This window comes from Arctopsyche grandis, chromosome 9 (assembly GCF_051622035.1).
Source record: "Arctopsyche grandis isolate Sample6627 chromosome 9, ASM5162203v2, whole genome shotgun sequence".
NCBI lineage: Eukaryota > Metazoa > Arthropoda > Insecta > Trichoptera > Hydropsychidae > Arctopsyche > Arctopsyche grandis.
Window position 1 is genome coordinate 14,673,314 of NC_135363.1, and position 18,862 is coordinate 14,692,175.

General features: G+C 32.1%; 1 protein-coding gene across 1 annotated transcript; it reads right to left on the reverse strand.

Moving 5' to 3' along the window:
- Window positions 1-4,941: 4,941 nt before the first annotated feature.
- On the reverse strand, window positions 4,942-18,661 carry prom (prominin). Its single transcript, XM_077438770.1, has 16 exons — window positions 17,773-18,661; window positions 14,577-14,632; window positions 14,051-14,286; window positions 12,990-13,177; window positions 12,760-12,855; window positions 11,775-11,977; window positions 9,486-9,621; window positions 9,270-9,414; window positions 8,630-8,711; window positions 8,395-8,558; window positions 8,112-8,327; window positions 7,930-8,045; window positions 7,659-7,849; window positions 7,378-7,536; window positions 7,170-7,306; window positions 4,942-4,969 (listed from the first exon to the last, which is right to left on the reverse strand). The coding sequence occupies exons 1-16, from the start codon at window positions 18,659-18,661 to the stop codon at window positions 4,942-4,944; spliced, it is 3,042 nt and encodes a 1,013-aa protein (XP_077294896.1).
- Between the last annotated feature and the right edge of the window lie 201 nt (window positions 18,662-18,862).

An 18,862-nucleotide genomic window follows, 5' to 3' on the forward strand; every position in this document is an offset into this window, starting at 1 on the left:
CGAATAATATTTGAACTTATATTTATAGGTACATGTTTGATATTTTTTGTGATAATGATCTCTGTTTAATACAATGGTCTGTCTGTCGCATTCGTTTCAATTTTGCGATTAATGAAATTGCACGAAACCATATTTTTATATAACTATTGTAAAAGCGACCTTTCCGTTTGGATTGGGACACAGCTCAGGCTGATCCGATTTTCGTTTGACCAATATTGACATTTAGCAATCGGTTTGTGTGTGATTTTAATAAGACAAATTGTGCTAAAAGTAATGATTAATTACGCGCTTAAAATAAATAGGCAATTTTTATTATATTTGGCGATGAATAATAACTACGTGACGTCTTCAAAAGAAAAACACATGTAACTAAAGCCCTTTTGTTCCAAGGAAAAATAACGTACATGCTAAATCTTGTAAGAATCGATCCATTCATTCAAGATTAATTTATCGCAGGTCAAAGTTGATTGTTCAAAAATGCTTAAGCTTTATTTTAAAATTATCGGAAGTATAATGTAATACCTATATACTATACATACATACATATGGTTACGTAATCCTTGACACGATTCAGTTTATTATTGATCGAGTGTAATCAAGAAAATGTACCAAGATTTTATTTCCATACATCGTTTATATGAAAAAATGTATACACCATGCCCCAAGGAAATACGTGTACTGAAGCAGATAACATTTATCTGTATTCGAGACTAATTTCACTTAATACCATAATTGTTTTTCAATATTTGTATGAAATAAATTAAGTCAATAATCTAATATTTCACATGTTGGAAGCTGACACTACAACCGGTTTAAATAATTTCTTCATTTTAAGATTTTGCATCATGTGCATATACATATATATATATATATATATATATATATATATATATATATATATATATATATATATATATATATATATATATATATATATGCAAATAGCCTCGCTCCGGTTTTTGATCTCTCTCAAATGTAAAAATTGATAACGACAAAAAGCTTTAATGCTTGTTTACAGGACATTAATATAATTGATTTAAAAAAATAGCCGAATCTATATTTAAAGTACTACAGGTTTGTATAGTAATGTGAAATTTAGAGCTTTGATATACATACATATGTACCAACTATTACAAATATATGTATAAACACATATGTACATGTAAATATGTTTATGCACACACACACACACACGCACACACATGCATATACATATGTACATATATACACTATGAAAACTTATTATGTATAATTATTCCATACCAGGCTGTACATATATATGTTAAAGTGAAAGCATATTTCGAGTGAAAATATATTTTCACCAATTCAAGCAGTGAAAATGTATCAAACAATGAATTTACAACTTTTAACTCTATAAGTTTAACCCTAGCAACCCAATCTTAATTGAATAGGGCCAATCCTTACTTTAATCTTAAATAATACCAACCTTAACAATCTAATCTTAAATGAATAAAACCAACCCTGAAAATGAAGCTGGTTATGATTTCATTGAAACGTCAGTGAAAATATATTATCACTGACATATACATATATTTCGTTTTCAAATCGATTTGATAATAAGCGAGGCATATAAGAATATGAGTTTCATTTTTAGACTATCCAAGCCCTTTAAATCATATAGTATTGTTGGTGTGCTTTTCAATCTAAGAATACATCTGGAATTTGTTAGTAATGTTTGGAATATTTTATATCGAGTGTATTTTAATAATCTAAAACGAATAAATAAAAAAATTCCATTCCAACTGCAATTCTGGATTACTTCACAATTATCGTTTTGTTGCCTTTCAATCTAGGAGGAAAATTTATAATTGAATTATATAATTGATAGTCCTTATTTATTTAACAATATTCTATTTTTATGTCCAATCAGATCCCTCCGTAATCATTCATTATTTCACATTAATCCCTGTCCTACCAACTATTCATATAATTCATTTTTATACACATTTTAATAATTGGGCTCAGATGTTATTTTATTATATTTATTCTTTGAATATAAATTTCAACATCTGAGGTCTGTTGATTTTTCAATAAATAAATATATCCTACATCTCCCATTATCCAAAGCGTTTTTTATTTCATTGCTATAATTTATATTTAGATACTTTTTTGGTGTCAATATTATGTGATATACATTGTAATCGTGTTTGTTTCAGTTTTTAAAATTAAATAAATTATTACTTGGTTTAAGCAATTAGCATACATATGTACGTTCAGCTAGCAACTTATCCAGCGTAATGCAAGTCATATATGTACATATGTATGTTTTGGGTAAGAATATACTTACTTTCCTTATTTTTAATGTCCATTCGTAAAACATTCAATTGCACCAAAGTTCCGTGTAAAACAGCAAATACCTACATATTATATGTAAATATTTATATGTATACATATCTTTAATATTCTTGTGGTACAATATTCGGATTTCGTGCGGGCAAAAGCGTTGTTAAAAATAAAAATAAAATTAACAAAATAAAATTCTGGATTGATTTGAGCACTATTTGCAGTAAAAAAAATGCCTTTTCTTTCTCAATTCGCCATCTGATATAGATAATTGAACGTTTCCTGTTAATTAAACGTACTCGTACTTTCAAAAGTACATAACAAGTCAAATGCGATAAGTGTAACTTGCTATTTCGATATTTTTTATTATAACACATACATATGTACATATGTAGGTACGTATATGTTAACTTCGTAAGATAAGACCGGGCCGATTGATTGATTTTATTTTTTTGTGGGAGACAATTAATGTGTCGTGCGAAAATTATACATTAAATTTACCTATTCTTATGTACATGTTGATATTTAATTGAACATATAAGGGCTATGCAAATGCAATGGGAAATTAGTACGGTGTATGTCAAAGTTGCAATACTCAAACGGATGCAGTAAATCGAAAAGCCCACACACAATTTACTTAATGTCCACCAAAGTGGTGTCGTTTGTCTGCAGAGGCCTTCGCGGTTTTTCGCAAACATTTGAGAATGCGCAGCGTTTATAACGAGACTGACCCAGATCCGATTTTTTAATTTATTCATCGTCTCGTCCGTCAGATTTGTCGATCTCCGGTTCAAATTTATCGCGACGCGCCGCATAACCTGACGGTTAATTAGCGGGTTGGCCAACACGGTGGACCATTCTTCGGCTGACCTTCGGAGAAACACGTTAAAGATAAAAGATTGGCCAAATAGGATACTCTGTGCTGAATTGTTATTGTTTTGGCATCCATTATATCTTCGGCACATTAGTGCAAGAAGCCACTCACCGGTACACAATTTTTCGCCATTGATTTTCGCTTTGACACCGCACGAAAGTGAGAACCTTCGTTTTTGCGATTGCGTATACTTATGTATGTATGTACATATGTACGTATATTCGCTAATATTGAGCGGGTTAGTTATAATTAACAGCTTTTTAAAAATATGATAATCTGCGACTCGTTTTATACAATTAATGGCCGATTTACTTGCACACGATTAGCATTATATATATATATATATATATATATATATATATATATATATATATATATATATATATACATATATATAGCCAGCAGCATAGCTCGGACGTTAAGCTTCTGCTTACCGTCAAGAAGGTGCCGGGTTCTATCCCTGAATGAAAATTAATTTTTCAGAGTATGCTGTTGGTCAGACCTGGATTTGTGACTCCAGGTTGATCGTTAACTCAGAGTTTGCCAATTTTCTCTGATTTCATTGTTGAAACGGTTCCCGGAAAAAAAAATTGGCTAAAAATCTTTCCTACCTACTATGTCACCACTATTTGAAAAATTTGATTGATGTACAATAAAAATTTATGTACAATTCATAGATGTCTCGTTAATTTGCGAGTTTTTTCAGTGTCTCGCAATTCAACGACTTATAATAAAAATGCTGTATTTGTATTTGTAATTGGCCAGGAAGGCGCATTGGGATTTACCTGTAAGGCCTTCCTGGTATATATGTAAAAAATAAATAATATAAATAAATATATGTATGTATATTCGTATTTACATAAAGGAATTTATTAACATGTAACGGTTTGGTTTCGTTTGATTGATAAATTTTATAGTGAACTCAAAATGTAAATACGTACATACTATCAATAAATTGTTATTTTAATCAATGAAAATATTATTATATTATATATGTATATATATAATGTTATTTATGTATATATTTTCCTCAAGTTTTTGTTTCATACGGGTTTGAAGATGATAATAATAGAATTAAATTGTTTCTGAACATTACATATATACGAGATAACTATACGTGCTATTGTATGATTCAATTGTATCTTTATAAATTTCGTTACATATATATATGTATATGCATATGCATATTATATTAAAATCAAATTCATTAGAGTTTTCATCGTTTCAAGTAATTTTTATGGTAAAATAAAAAAAGTAAATTGAAAAGAATTGTCTCTAAGGCAAGTTAGCATTTCAGCACAAATGAGTTAATCTTTCATCTAAATAGCACTTATCAAATTTATTACGTTTTCGAAAGTGTTTCCATTCGGATAAAGGAGGTTTGATTTATTACACACGAAAAATACTATCTATCATATCAACGCTTAAAATCACACATTTCACATTTTTAAAAATTCATAAATTTTCAGTAAAATTCGGCGAATAATTACATCATCGTATATTTTATATGTATATGCATATAAAAAAATGAACACACTTTAACATTTTTACAATTTTTCACATATAAATAAATAAATAAACCTAAAATTTATTTATGCTTCAAATTAAAGTAAAACTTGTCTAAATTGACCGGACTAATTATCTTAAAATTATCTGCTTCACTCGTTTCCCTGCTGTTTCAATTCATAAGCAGCACATTAATACAACCTTTACAGTCTCACATTTCAGATTTGCTATTGACATTAGCTTTTCAATAAGATGATTCATCTCCAATTATCCGGCGGTGGACACCTGAAAAATGACGAACGTTTATCAATAATAGCGCTGGAGTTGATTTTCATGATGCAATTAAAAATTGGATTGCACGCGTTAAAATAAACCGTGCAAATTAGCGAGTGAAAATTTTGCAATTTTGACCGCTGCGTATTTTTATTTATGTTACGTTTCACGCATGCCGATTAAAACGGGCATAAATCGATGTCGTTAATTGAGAAACGGTCAACATTCAAATAGTAAATGACGTTAAAACGTGGGCAGAGCACGGTGCTGATAGTGTACGTTTTGCAATCACCGTGGACGTTTTCGGACCAAATAATAATTTAAAAATTAGACGTGTGATTGTGTTTGTGTGTGTATTTAGATTATACAGTGTGACATAATGGTAACACTCGTAAAACTTTATTGGAATATATTCGTGCGATGAATTTGCGAGCCGCCACTGGTAAAAGTGGATTGGCCACTTTTCATCGTTTCTAAGCGCGCGCATAAAATTACTGTCTATCTTTTGAGAGGATTGCTTTAAATGTTTAATTCTCATAGAATCATTTTAACAGTAAGATTTAGGAAGCATTTAAATGTATTCAATTACATATAATTGCTATACAAATTCTCAAAATAGTAATGATAGTTCATTTTTTTGTTAAATTTGAGTCCTTTCCTTTTCTTGTTTTTGTAAAATTAGGGAATTGTTATTTTATTATTACTTCATTATTTTACTATAACATCATTTTACGAAAGTACGGACTATTACTGTATGTATATACTGGAATTCCATAAATATGGAATGTATTTATGGAATTCATATGGTTTTATTAACCGAATCTATTTTAACTTCAATTATGAAAAAAATTTCATAACTGAAATCAATAAATACACTGAGTAAAAAAAATACGTATCGATGTATAGTATCGGTCGAGTTAGTAAATTTAAATAAATAAAAATATTGGGCTAGAAAAGCAATCTTTAATAACTTTAAAAAAGTAAAAAAAATTCATATTTTTGACTTTTCACTAGATAATTATTAGACTATTATTAAAGTTAAATTATTTTAAATCAATTTAAAATCAAATTCGCTAGAAAAAATCTGATTATTGATTCCGATACACATTTTGGGCACAGTAATACTAGATTTTGAGTTAAAGACCGCAAAAGCCAAAAAACTGTAGAAATTCCGCCTTTTTTATTTTGTTTTTATACACACATACATAAATATGTATGAATATGTATATGTTTATACCAGAAAGGCCTAAAAGGTAAATTTGAAACCAAAGGCCAAACCTAAAAGGCCAATTTGAAACATCGATAAAAAAATTATAGAGCAATTTACAGAGATATTTATGGATAAATTAAGCAAACATTTTTGTACCATTTTATAAATCAACGACATAGAGACGCTGAAAACTGGAATTTTGCGAGAAATAGGACAAGGTTGCCTATTTGTTGGAACCGTTTCAACGAAATCAGATAAATTGACAAACTCTGTTCCACATATCCATGATCTGGCTAACAGCACAGCCAGGGATTGAACCCGTTACCACTAAGTAGAAATCATTACACGCTAACTACTGATCCATGCTGCTGGCTACTCTCATATATGTCATAATGCTCAGTGTTATTTTCAGTATAAATATTTTATATGCTGATTCATTTTGCATTTAAATTATTAAATAAAATATAAATAGAAAGCGAATAAATACCCAGGAGTCGTCCATGCACTTTGCTCCGATATTGCTGCATTCTCCGATGAGTTCCTGTCGTTCGTGTAGTGTTTGGTATTTTGGCATCATAAAAATGTCATGAAACAATTTATTATATTTTAAAGATGTTGGAATTTTATATTCTCACATTGGATATATTCATTAAATAAAATTGTAGATAAACATATAAATGTAAGTTAAATCTACAATTTTATTCTGCAATAATAATTTGTAATATTGTTGAAATGTGTGTTATGTTCAATGTGACGTGTTAATGTGAATTTACCTTTTCCAGAGAGCGAAATCACCATCAAGAATTTTAATGATTGTTTAATTATAAACATTTTATTGCAAACCGCCAAGTGAATCACTTAATTGGTGTGTTAGAAAAAAATATTTCATGTGCGTAAATATCTATGCGTTATTTATAGGTGGTTATATTCAAGGTGAAATTTTCATAGTGAAATATTTAAATGGAACAATGTCATTTCAATGCGAATATAAATTTCACTCACTGGTGGGATATTGTTCTCAGAAGTATTCCGGTCCTATGGTTTTTCACAGCTCTGAAAGAGTGTCTCAATTTCAAAGCCAGCGGTGTCATCACCATCCACAAAAGTAGCATCGAACAAAGCCCCAGCCAAAAAGCGTTCTGAAAAAAATTTTCAGGATTTTTTTTCAATCCTATTAACGCGAGATAAGTGAGTGAAAAATAATACTTACGAGCGAGTCGATATAATGTCGACATATGAGCGATCTGGTCGCATCGTATATGTCCCAAATGGGACCACAAGGAGCCACATGCCTTTCAACTTGATCGAGCACGTGTCCTCTATATTGCTCCAGATAGCCCGTCAATCTTTTCGTGTAGTCTTGAGTTTTCTACAAAACAAAAATATATTAAAAATACTTGTATTGAAAACGGCCGTTTTAAAGCTCTTTTGTATGTAAATTTCCCACTGATTTGTTTATGACAGTTAGCAGTAAGGATAATTGCAACTTGCTTTCTGAGCTATGATTCCTCCTTGGTTGTCAATATAATATTGAATCGTTTTTAAATGGCTTAAAGATTGGTTCATCCGTTTTTGAAAAGGTTGCGTCTGAAGTTCCAATTCGGTCAGTCTGTAAACCAATTCCGTTCTAATTTGCTCCAATGGTTGCACATTGTTGGTGATCAAGCGACGCGTTCTGGAAGCTTTTGCAACATTTTCGCATATTATAAATGACATTTTTATCTACCGTTCAATATGCATACGATCAGTTGCATAAATTCACCGAGTGTTTCTATCCTAGACGACGTTGATAGATCGCTCATTTGATTCGCCACACTTTCGAGCTGATCGGCCAAAGACGTAAGATCCTTTCCAGTTAACGGACCGGTGAGCTGCAATCTGTGAAAAGGTCAAAACTTTAAGAAAAAAATCATCAAAAATTGATTAAATTGCGATCGAATTTACCTGTAGTCTGTGAAATTTTGGTTGGTATGCTTCATAATATCCATTAGAGCTGATTGCGAAGTAGGCGTCGCGACGCCTAGGATCAAAGAAGAGCTTAAGAATTTCTCTTTGGCCGTTTCTAATTTGGACCAGTTCCAATGAGCGGTTTCAATATTGAGATCCACAACTTTTCTCAAATCAAACACAGGATATGCTGGCTTGTTTCCCTTGCACTCGCTAAAGTAATAAAATTACTCGTTACTCACAGTATATATATAATTCATACTATAATTAAAAATCGTACTTTAAAACATTCCGTATCGGTTTGTTTAAATTAAAATTGTCGAGCTCTTTAAACACTTCTTTGAAAAATCCACTATTTTCCTTGTACAAAAGACCAGGGTTATCTAAAAGTTTTCCTAATACAATATACTGCGGTTCATCATATAAAGGTCGACACAAGAACACCTAAAATCAAACAAACTGTAATAAAATCTACTTTGTAAGTATGATATCATTATAACGATTATGAAACTTACTTCACCATGTCCACCGAATGCGAAAACGACAATGGTCAAACCCCACATTGGCAACGCAAGTAAGCACATCAAAATAGCAGATCTAAATTGGAAACATCGATGTATCTTGATTGTAAATTATATTAACACTATTATGAAAGGTGAACAATAGAATAAACTTACGATTTTAACAAACAACTGGCATGACTTTCAGAACCGCAACACCCACAGCAAATCGCTATCGAAATGAGTAATATTGTCGTAGACATTAGTAATATTCCAACTGCAAAAAAATACACGTTTAAATCGTTAGTGTTATGTATTTTATTTTCAGATGTGCACACAGATTTGGTATTGATAATGGTTCAGTTTAATCGATGGTAGAAATGAGCCAATGAATCAATTTCAAGATAAAAAAAACGTCAGATCGGTCATTTTGTAAAGAGGTTCTAATAAAAAACCGAACGAGGCCGAACATATCTGACCGGCCTTCGATCGCAAAAAATACGCTTTTCCCATCGTAAATTTGCGGAGAAAAAGTCCCATAAAAAATAAGTTAAGATAGAATTGTTACGCGTGAGATTCTTTCAAATTTATTACTATTTAAAAAATGTCTTTAAAGAAAAAATCCTCACTTAAAAATAAAATCCAGCGCCAAAACTCCACAGTATCGATGGCTCGAACCACTTCTTCAGCTCGTCTTGTACCACTAGTTGTGATTGCCGTAAGATGTCGTACTACTTTTGCCAAGGATCGTTCGGCTGCTCTCATCTCGGTGCGTTTCTCTGCTAAAACCTCTCTGACATCTATAAAATCCAATTTTATAATAGAAAAATAAAAACATATATAATATATAAAATCACTCCTTAAATCGAACCTTCTATTATTTTTTGAGTCTGATTGGCGACAGCTTTAGGTATTGAAACAAAATGATCTTTTCCTGTTGCTGTTGTTTCGCTCAAATTTTTTGCTTTCAGGGCCTCGACCAATGGTTCCAATTGCTTTTCTGATATCTGAAATGTGCGTGTTACAAAATTTGTTTAAAATACATATAATAGTACAGTAAAAGCTATAGATCAATTTTATAAGGAGACGGCTCAAGGAAAGAAGCCGGAGAAGTGCACCTAGTCGCCTTCTTTACACGGTTCAATACACTTCTTATACGTGATTACCTTTTGCACTCTACGACACAACATAAATCGAGCTTCTACGTCGTACGTAGATGCATGCTACATGTCGGCAGATGAGATTAGTGCTAGCAAAGGCTTTAGGCCTTTGCACTTTGCGTACATGAAGGACTTTCTAATATGTACATATGTATGTATGTGTGAAATCAATGTACATTGTATATGTAGGTAATATATAAATACATACGTAACGCTTAAATAGTGTGATGTGTCATAAATGCGTTCAAATAATGGAGGAATTAAAAAAAAAACATTATACTTTTAAAAAAACATTATTTTTTTGATTTTCATTAAAGTACAATTTTAATATACATTTAAAAATAATTCTTTAGAAAGAGGAAAAGCTGACGGGCCCAAGGGGTTTTCCTGCATCAAACTTTATCATTGAAAATATCTTCATATAATTACAAAAGAAAATTAACATTCCATGCAAAAGTACGAAAATATATGTACATATGTAGTACATATATGGTATTATACAAAAAGAAAATTTTGGAATTTGTTTTTTGTTAAAAAATTCGAAAATAAATCGCATTATTTTGGGCTGCATTATTAAATATGTTGATGATTCAGATTATATCTAATTAAATTTTAAAATTATCTTTGTTCAAATTTTAAATTTTAAAACTTGTACGTAAATGGCTTAGGTATTAGAAATATGATCTTTGTACATAATATAATACATACATATGAATATTGAAAATAGATATTTTTTATAAACGATTCACAGTTCATACATTGAGCTGATATGAGCCGTTATAATTGATAGTGGCATAAGGCCGAGAAATATGTCGCAAAACATTTAATAAAATATTTTGTGTTTTGCAATATTTAAAAATACTGGTGGCCTGTAATACGTTTATTCAGCTATTCCGAAATTCTGGACATATCGAATTAAAATAAGTGATAAAAATTTGTGAATTAAGTCAAGTAAAATAGTGTTTTTGGAATTGAAAATTGGACTTCAACCATTTTCAAATATAACAGCTCATATATCAATAGTTAGTAACGTGTTTGATAGTTTTCGATATATTAAATATGATACAAGCAGTGAAAGTATACTTTCACTGACGTTTTAGGGAATTTACATTACTAGTACATACTTTATATTTATGTACTTCTGATACTTTTATTAATATTGTGACGGTCTTCATTGTTTTCTTCCAATTGGTGCTGTTATGGACCACCAGCTTCCAAGTTATCCTGATTTGTGTACTATGCTTTCCCTGATTGAGTTTGCAAAAGTACAGGAGTGAAATATAAATTCACTGTAACGTATATACATACATACATACATAAATAAACAATACCACTTTAGTCTTTAGTTTTTATTTAATTCTGCAAAGCACCTTACATATACATGGTTGCTTCAAATTCTTGCTATAATTACCAATTTACAACGGTCTCAGTATAAACTTAACACTCGAACAAGTCGTGTACTGAATATTAATTTTATCGTTTAATCGATCGCGTTTCAAGCTTAACATGTCATTACGAACCTTTAACGCAATTGTTCTCACGAACGAGAAAACACTGTAGACGAGTTTTACTCGATAAAATGTATAATTAAAATTGCAGTATTAATGCCAGTATAGTATTACGAACAATCACCTTGTCCTTAGTTTGTATATATGTATGTATGTATGTACATATGTACATCAGCCAATGGTATATTGTGAAAAACTTCAACACCAAGGGCACACATTCAATCTGAATCGAATCAAAGCGATAAAAACAGCCTTCTGAGAATCGTCAAAATAGGTCCATAAATTTATATAGGCATCTGTGCCCGCAAAAGGACAGTAGTTACCCAGTTGAGTATTGATGCGGGTGATATGCGTCTACTTTTCCGTATGTTTGACCCATTTTGGCAAAGTTTCACTTTCGCGTATGCGAATTTTCCACTCAATATTCCAAAATCGAGCGGAGATTGTAAATTCAGTATTGACATGACAAACAATATAGTCACAGATACGTACCATTTCAAAGTTTATTATTATTTCTAGACTCGAGGTGTCGATTGTATCGCACAGAGGACGATCTTTCGGTGCACAGTGGGTATGAGCAGCATCCAACTGTCTTTTAAGCTCTTTGAGTCTATCGCTGCCATTTGCGGCCAAAGTTGCAGCACGAGAGCCTTCCGATCCCAGAGCTTGCACTTTACTGCTCATTTCGTGGCTTGCTGTAAAAATAAGTCGACGAAGATATATTATCATGGAGCGAATGTCTGCGGTAGTAAAATCCTTTTAATTAAAAGCTCATGTAGACGTGCAATACTAAACCGTTTGTTTGGCGCGAAAAGCTCGTTAAATTTCAGCGATAATTTTGCGAGAGAGTAATTGTTTGAATTTTAATTAAATAATATACACCCATACATAGTTTCTCGACTGGAAAGTAGCGAAAAACTTAAGTGTATTAGAGTACTTTTTTTACGGCAGTTTTTCGCGCTGCGAAACACGAGACGAACAAATCTGGACTTTGTGAACTTTCTTGATGACTTTATAATATAATTTTGCCTGCGAACAAAACTTGTGAACGAGAGGTGGAAAACTTGAGCTTTTCGAACGAAAGAACAAAAATCGAAAGTTGCATCGTTTGAAATATTTTATTACATCATCTCAAAGTATACGTATATTATTTGATTCCAAGAGAAACGACATCTCCATGTAAAATATTTGTGTTTACTATTTGTCATGTTGTGAAGCTATTTTGAGGAGGATTTCTATCTCAAATGGTGTCCGTTTACTTTATATAGCAGAAATAATGGAAAATAGGAATGACTTACATATGTGATTGGATCTGGATTTTTTTATAATTAACCGTCAATGGGTAAATAATTTCTTATAAGATTATGAATTTGAATTAATAATCCATGTTCTTATATTTAAAAATAATAAAAAACATAATGCAGGCTTAAATATCACGTTCAGATATGAGATTGTTCAAAAGGGAAAAACATTTTACCTGATGTAATATCATTGAGAGCATCAAGTGCTACATCTAGACCTGTCTCTATAGCCAAGGCCTTTTGTATCGGCTCACCGAGCAGTGTGTCTATATCTGAAAATCCACACAAAACGGATATTTATCATTTAGTATAAAGTTATAAAGTTTCAAAGTCGGAATTATTGTTAAATCGAGTGTGAGCCCGTTAAAATTTTATAGCAGTTTAATTTAATCGTTTAAACGGTTACTTTCTAGATCGTGTTCGGTGGCTGCGAAGGCCTGATCGGTCGAATCTATAAGAACGTGGGATAGCTCTCGATGTGTGGCCTGAAAATAGGCTGCAAGATCTCTGCCAGCGGCTTTCAGACTTTTTCCCGTTAAACCAGCCGTGTTGTTTGCGAATTCGTTACCGACAACCATTATGCCAATACCGAGTCTGAAACAGACATACAACTTGAATTAATACTTGGAATGAGAAACAAAACACAATTTGAAATACGTACATGTAATAAGAATATAAATAGAGATAAGAATCAAATCGCATTATAGAATTAGTATATGTAACTGAAAATTTCAGAATAAAAAAATTTAAAAATAGGGTAAATACTTAGTCATTGGTAATACAGAGGTCATTGACAGCTACGATTTTAAAGTTAAAAAAATAATAAGAACACTAAATTTACAGTTTGCTTTGTACCCTCAATGGTACCCCAATTATCTACTAACTGATATCAATATATAAATTTAATGTCAATTTACTATTTTAATTTAAATTTCCAACTACTACATATGGCTAACAATTGAAATGTTCCTCGTATTTGAGTATAAGTCACACACAAGTTGGATTAAAAATTTGTTTAATTTTGAAAGAAGTACCTACTTGAAAGTAAAAATGTACTCAAATTAAATTTATTAATCATAATTATATGAGCCGTTATATTTGAAAGTGACGTAGGTCCAATTTTCAGTTACAAAAACACTATTTCTGTTTGACTTAATTCACAAATTGTTATCATTACTTTTAATTCGATATGTTCAGAATCTCGGAATAGCAGAATATACGTATGACAGGCCACCGGCATCTTTAAATATTTTAAAATTCAAAACATTATATTTAATGTTCTGCGTGATATTTCCCGAAATAAAGGAAAGTGGACTTTCGCCAATTTTAAATATAATGGCTCATATCATATTATTTACATAAAATATGAAGACTTTTTATATCCTTCAAATTAATTAATCGATTAACTGCTTATCTTATAAACATAGCTTTATATATTGGAACACAAATATCAAATATGTGACGTACGAAGACATAATCAGGAATATTTGCATTAACAGCATGAACAGTCTCCTCTTACAAGCCCCGCTGCAATCTTCATCATCCAGTATTCCAGGAGGCGGTGTGCTAGTCTCTAATTTGTTTATACTCTTCTTATTCATAAGTGCCAAAATGCCACAGCACAATCCATAAACTGGCACGATCAAAGCGGCGACGATTGCAAATATAATGGCGACGATAAAACCGACCTCCACACGGATCGACTGAAAATGAAAAGAAAATTCTCGTATATTTAATCAAAGGAGATAAATTTTCGAGAAATTTTCCCCCGGCGAAAAATCATTGGAATTTTTCTCTCGAGTGCGAGAAGCTAGTGCACTTGACAAATGGGTTCGTTACGATCTTACGCTATTCGGCGTGTGATGTATGACAACCATTAACAAGTGAAATATACACGAGTACATCCTACGTACACAATTTTACACAATGTTGTGAATAGTTTATTTTCCTTTTTGTCGGAGTGTATATATAGCGAAGAAATTGTTACCAATACCTGAAGTATAAGTTGTGGAACTGACAGCGTGTTCCACATGACGTCTCTCAGTAGTTCTGTAAGAAGAAAGACAAATACAAAGTGTTGTGTATATATCACAGCTTCAGCAAAAACTTCAGCGTGCAATTGAATAGTCATAAATGTTCTACACACAGTGTTGAAAAAATCGAACATTTTAATTAAAACACTTTCTAAAATGAATCGTCGAAATAAATATTCAGATTTATAATCGAAAGATATGAAAGTATAATCTCAGTATTGTATTTTAAATCTTTTTATGTATGAACGTGTTGTTATTAACGATCGACAGAAGTAGATAAAAAGCAGAAGTCAATAAACATGTCGGAGTAAATTATATATAACAATGTTGCAATATTAAATTTGGCATGTTAAGCAACCAATTAAAATAGTTTTGTATTATACAAAGGAGAGCTTTATATATCTTAATCTCAGATTATTATTTTTCAATACTTTTTTGCAGAAGGCGAGTCTTTTGAAATTATAGGTAATATATTTATAGTATAATATAAGAATTTTGTTTATGCTTTATCTGAGTTAACGGTTAAAAGTGACTGTCAAGTACAGAAACAAAATTAAACCAACAAAGAAAATATACAACCTATTTACCAGTCTACCTACATATGTACATACATACATATATATGCATATTATTTGAAAGATTTTCGACAACAAAAGCAATTAATGTTTTCATATACATAACATTTTTCCTTTCATTTCAATCCTATATATGTATGTACATATGTACATATTGAACTTATTCTGTGAAGCCACAGAATAAACAAATCTATATATTATTAGAAATCTATAAAATCGTATAATATATGTATTGTTGGCTGAATACGTAAGAGCACTTTTACTTTTAGGCGAAGAGTATATTGAGAGTCTTCTATGCGACATGCGAAAAAAGTAGGCTTTTCAAGACGACGATATTATCGTCAAAGGGCTGTTATTAGTGCAACATAGATAACTTTCCCAAGTGCCTGAAGGTTATTCCTCGATAAAAACTGGGTCATTTTAACAATAAACCGATCTCGTTCCGTTATTAATCGATATATATATACATATAAATGTATATAATTGCTCATTATATTAATATGTACATATGTACATATGTATTGTTGATTTATGTATTATTATAGAAATATGTTAAATTGAAATTTTTGCTGGATTTATCTTCATATGAAACACGAATAGCCAAAATAAATACAATTAGGTTATAAAAATACATATGCATATGTATTTAATAATTATATAAAATTGAAGGTTTAAGATTATTTTGAAGCCACATATATACATATGTACAAACATATATGAATAAACAAATTACTGTGACATGCACATATTTGTATAAAAAATAAGGAATATATATTATAAAAACACACATATACAAAAAGAAAATAATAATAATAATAATATTTTTCCAATTAACATGCAGCTGTCTGTCCTTCTCAGGACATGCTGCGCAAAAATAATTATAAATAATTAAAATATAACATAAGACGGAGTATAACTGGATCCAGGCTCATACCAAAAAGAGTCAATCAAATCACCATACTCATTGCCATCCCTAATTAAACCTTGTACCTCGACTTAATCGCGAGAGACAAAAGCGCCCCGACGTAACCGCCCCAACATAACAGTGAGGCGTCAAAACCACGGGAGACAAAGCTGCGACAGACAAAACCTCTCGGCGACAAAAACCACGCTGGAATATATGAAAAAAATAAAATATCAATCGACTTGATTTGTAATATTTTTGTACTTTCCACGCTAAACAACGCATCAGACCGCCTTAAACATACATACATATGTACATATATTGGGGGTTATTATTCATTCGAAGAAAGATTTTATTTTGAACATTCCCATGAAACTTACAAAAATGGATTACGGTTTATGACTGCTTTTTATTATCAAAAAATAGTGACCATGCGATATTTCTATGTATGTACATACAAGTCGTCCTGAGTCAAAATTGATATTTAAAGTTTTTACATATATTCTGGCGCGGTTATGTCGGGGCGGTAACATCGGGCGGTTTTGTATCGAGCATTTTTGATTGGACATCAATCAATCTAGGGATGGGAGAGTGGAGATTATAAGTTACGATAATAACTTAACTAACTAACTAGCTAAAATTATATAAATATTTACAAATAACGGTAAAGATCTAGTAAAGTGAAGAAGAACTTTTAGTTTTATTGAAATAAATGCAGTTAAATGAAGTCGAAAAGTAGTATTATGTAAGGAATAATATTTTTGGCACGGCTGTAAAATAAATTACACGATATATGTCAAAACGAAGTTTAATGTCAAATTAACATCTCTAAAATAGCTCGCACGATCCAATCGGGGTCCGCCCGGCATATCAAACGTCAAATAGGTTGCCAGTGACAAAATAAAGTTTGACGTTTCAGTGAAATCATAACCAGTTAAACTTTCATTGGATATAGTTCAGTGAAATCATATCCAATTACATTTTCACTGGCCACTATCAGTGAAATTATAATTTTTGACAGTTAGATGATAGCGACTCGCCCCGCTTCTCTCCATTCCCACTCTCCTCATGGTCCACACATTGTTATATCCATCCAAAGACATCGTAATATCTTAACAGCCAAAACTTATTTATATAAGGTTAGGTTTGGTTAGGTTAAGTTAGGGTTGGTTTTATTCATTTAAGATTAGGTTGTTGAGGTCGGTATTTATTTTTGTTGCTGGCAACCCATTTGACGTTTGATTTGCGGGGCGGACCCCGATTGGGTCATGCGAGCTATTTTAGAGAGGGCAATCTTTTTATTTGCAGGGCGAAATGTTTTAGAGATGGTCATTTGCATATTATGTTGTGATAAATACCTAATTTGTCTCAAAATATGGCTATTTTGCCAGGCCGATAAATGTAATGTTTTATATGCAGATTTGTTCATATTATGTTAAAGGTCAATTAGAATGAAGCTATGTAAATATTTTAGGTTTTCTGTAAAATTGTATTTGATCTGATTGATAACTTACTATAATATTATGTCTCTACAGAATGTGAATTTTATGATGTTCATTGTATACTAAAGTTGCTGAAATATTATTCCAAGAAATGTGTTCGTTCGTATTATTTTATTAATATATATTTTATGTCGTTTTGAACGCACTCGTAAAGAAATCCGACATTTCATCTTACCAGTGGGAAAATCGAACGGGTGCAGGCAGCCAAAAAATCTCGACAGAAATCTGAAGGCGAACGGTCCGTCGACTATTTTCATCGTTGGCACAACATACTTTTCAGCAGGCGGTCCAGCGTTGAATCTGATCTCAGAATCCCTGTATCGGCCCCTCCATGCCACCGGATTTTCTTCATCTTTTGCCGAAGCCGTTACGTTCCGAATATTGTCTTCAGATTGCGCCGCGTCGTCCACCGCTTTATTTACGACCGAATCCACGTAGACTTTATTATGACTTTTCTTGTGAAAATCGGACGAATTTTCCTCGACGAGGCGAGCTTTCGCCTCGGAAACGGCACGACGTCCCTTATCGTTCCGGTGCATGTGCGACACGCCGTTCAAAATTTTCAATAAAACGTCAGATTTGTGTGTTTGCGACTTCCGATCTAGATGCATACTCTTCTCGTTCGCCTCCATGTCTTTGTCTTGGTATGATACGGGCAGTTTATCAGAGTCCATCTTCATTTCGCCGCAGTCTTCCGAGACGAGAGCCGAAGGGCTTTCGTGCCGAGCTACGTCCCCATTATAAATTGAACTTCCGTTCGTGATTTTTATTTCGTTCTGCAGCGACGAGTAATTTTTCATCGGTCTTCTTACACCAGCTGCTTCCACTCTAACGTCTGCTAATTGTCTCTCCGGAAACACCGGTTCCCATTTCACTGGGAATTTTTCAAATGTTGAATTTTCTCCGAAGGCAATATCACCTTTCGGATCGTCGATTCTAAGCTCCACATCCGGTCGTATTTGATGCGTGAACAATAAAAGCACTACTAGAGTTATTACCGGAAAGTTTGTTCGACCTCTTATTATTTGGGTCAGGGTGGTGCAGTGCCATTTTTTACACGACATTTTCAGCAACAAATTTTCACATATCGGATGTGTGAAAAAATTCTGTTTTTATTTTTGCCTCAGGTCAATTTTCACCGAACGACGATCGGTCTCACTTAAGACTGACAGTATTGTACACCGGTCATCGAATTAGCTTTCAGGTTTCACTACTTAACTCACTAACGACCGAACGTTAGTTGGATTAGTAATCGAACACATTCA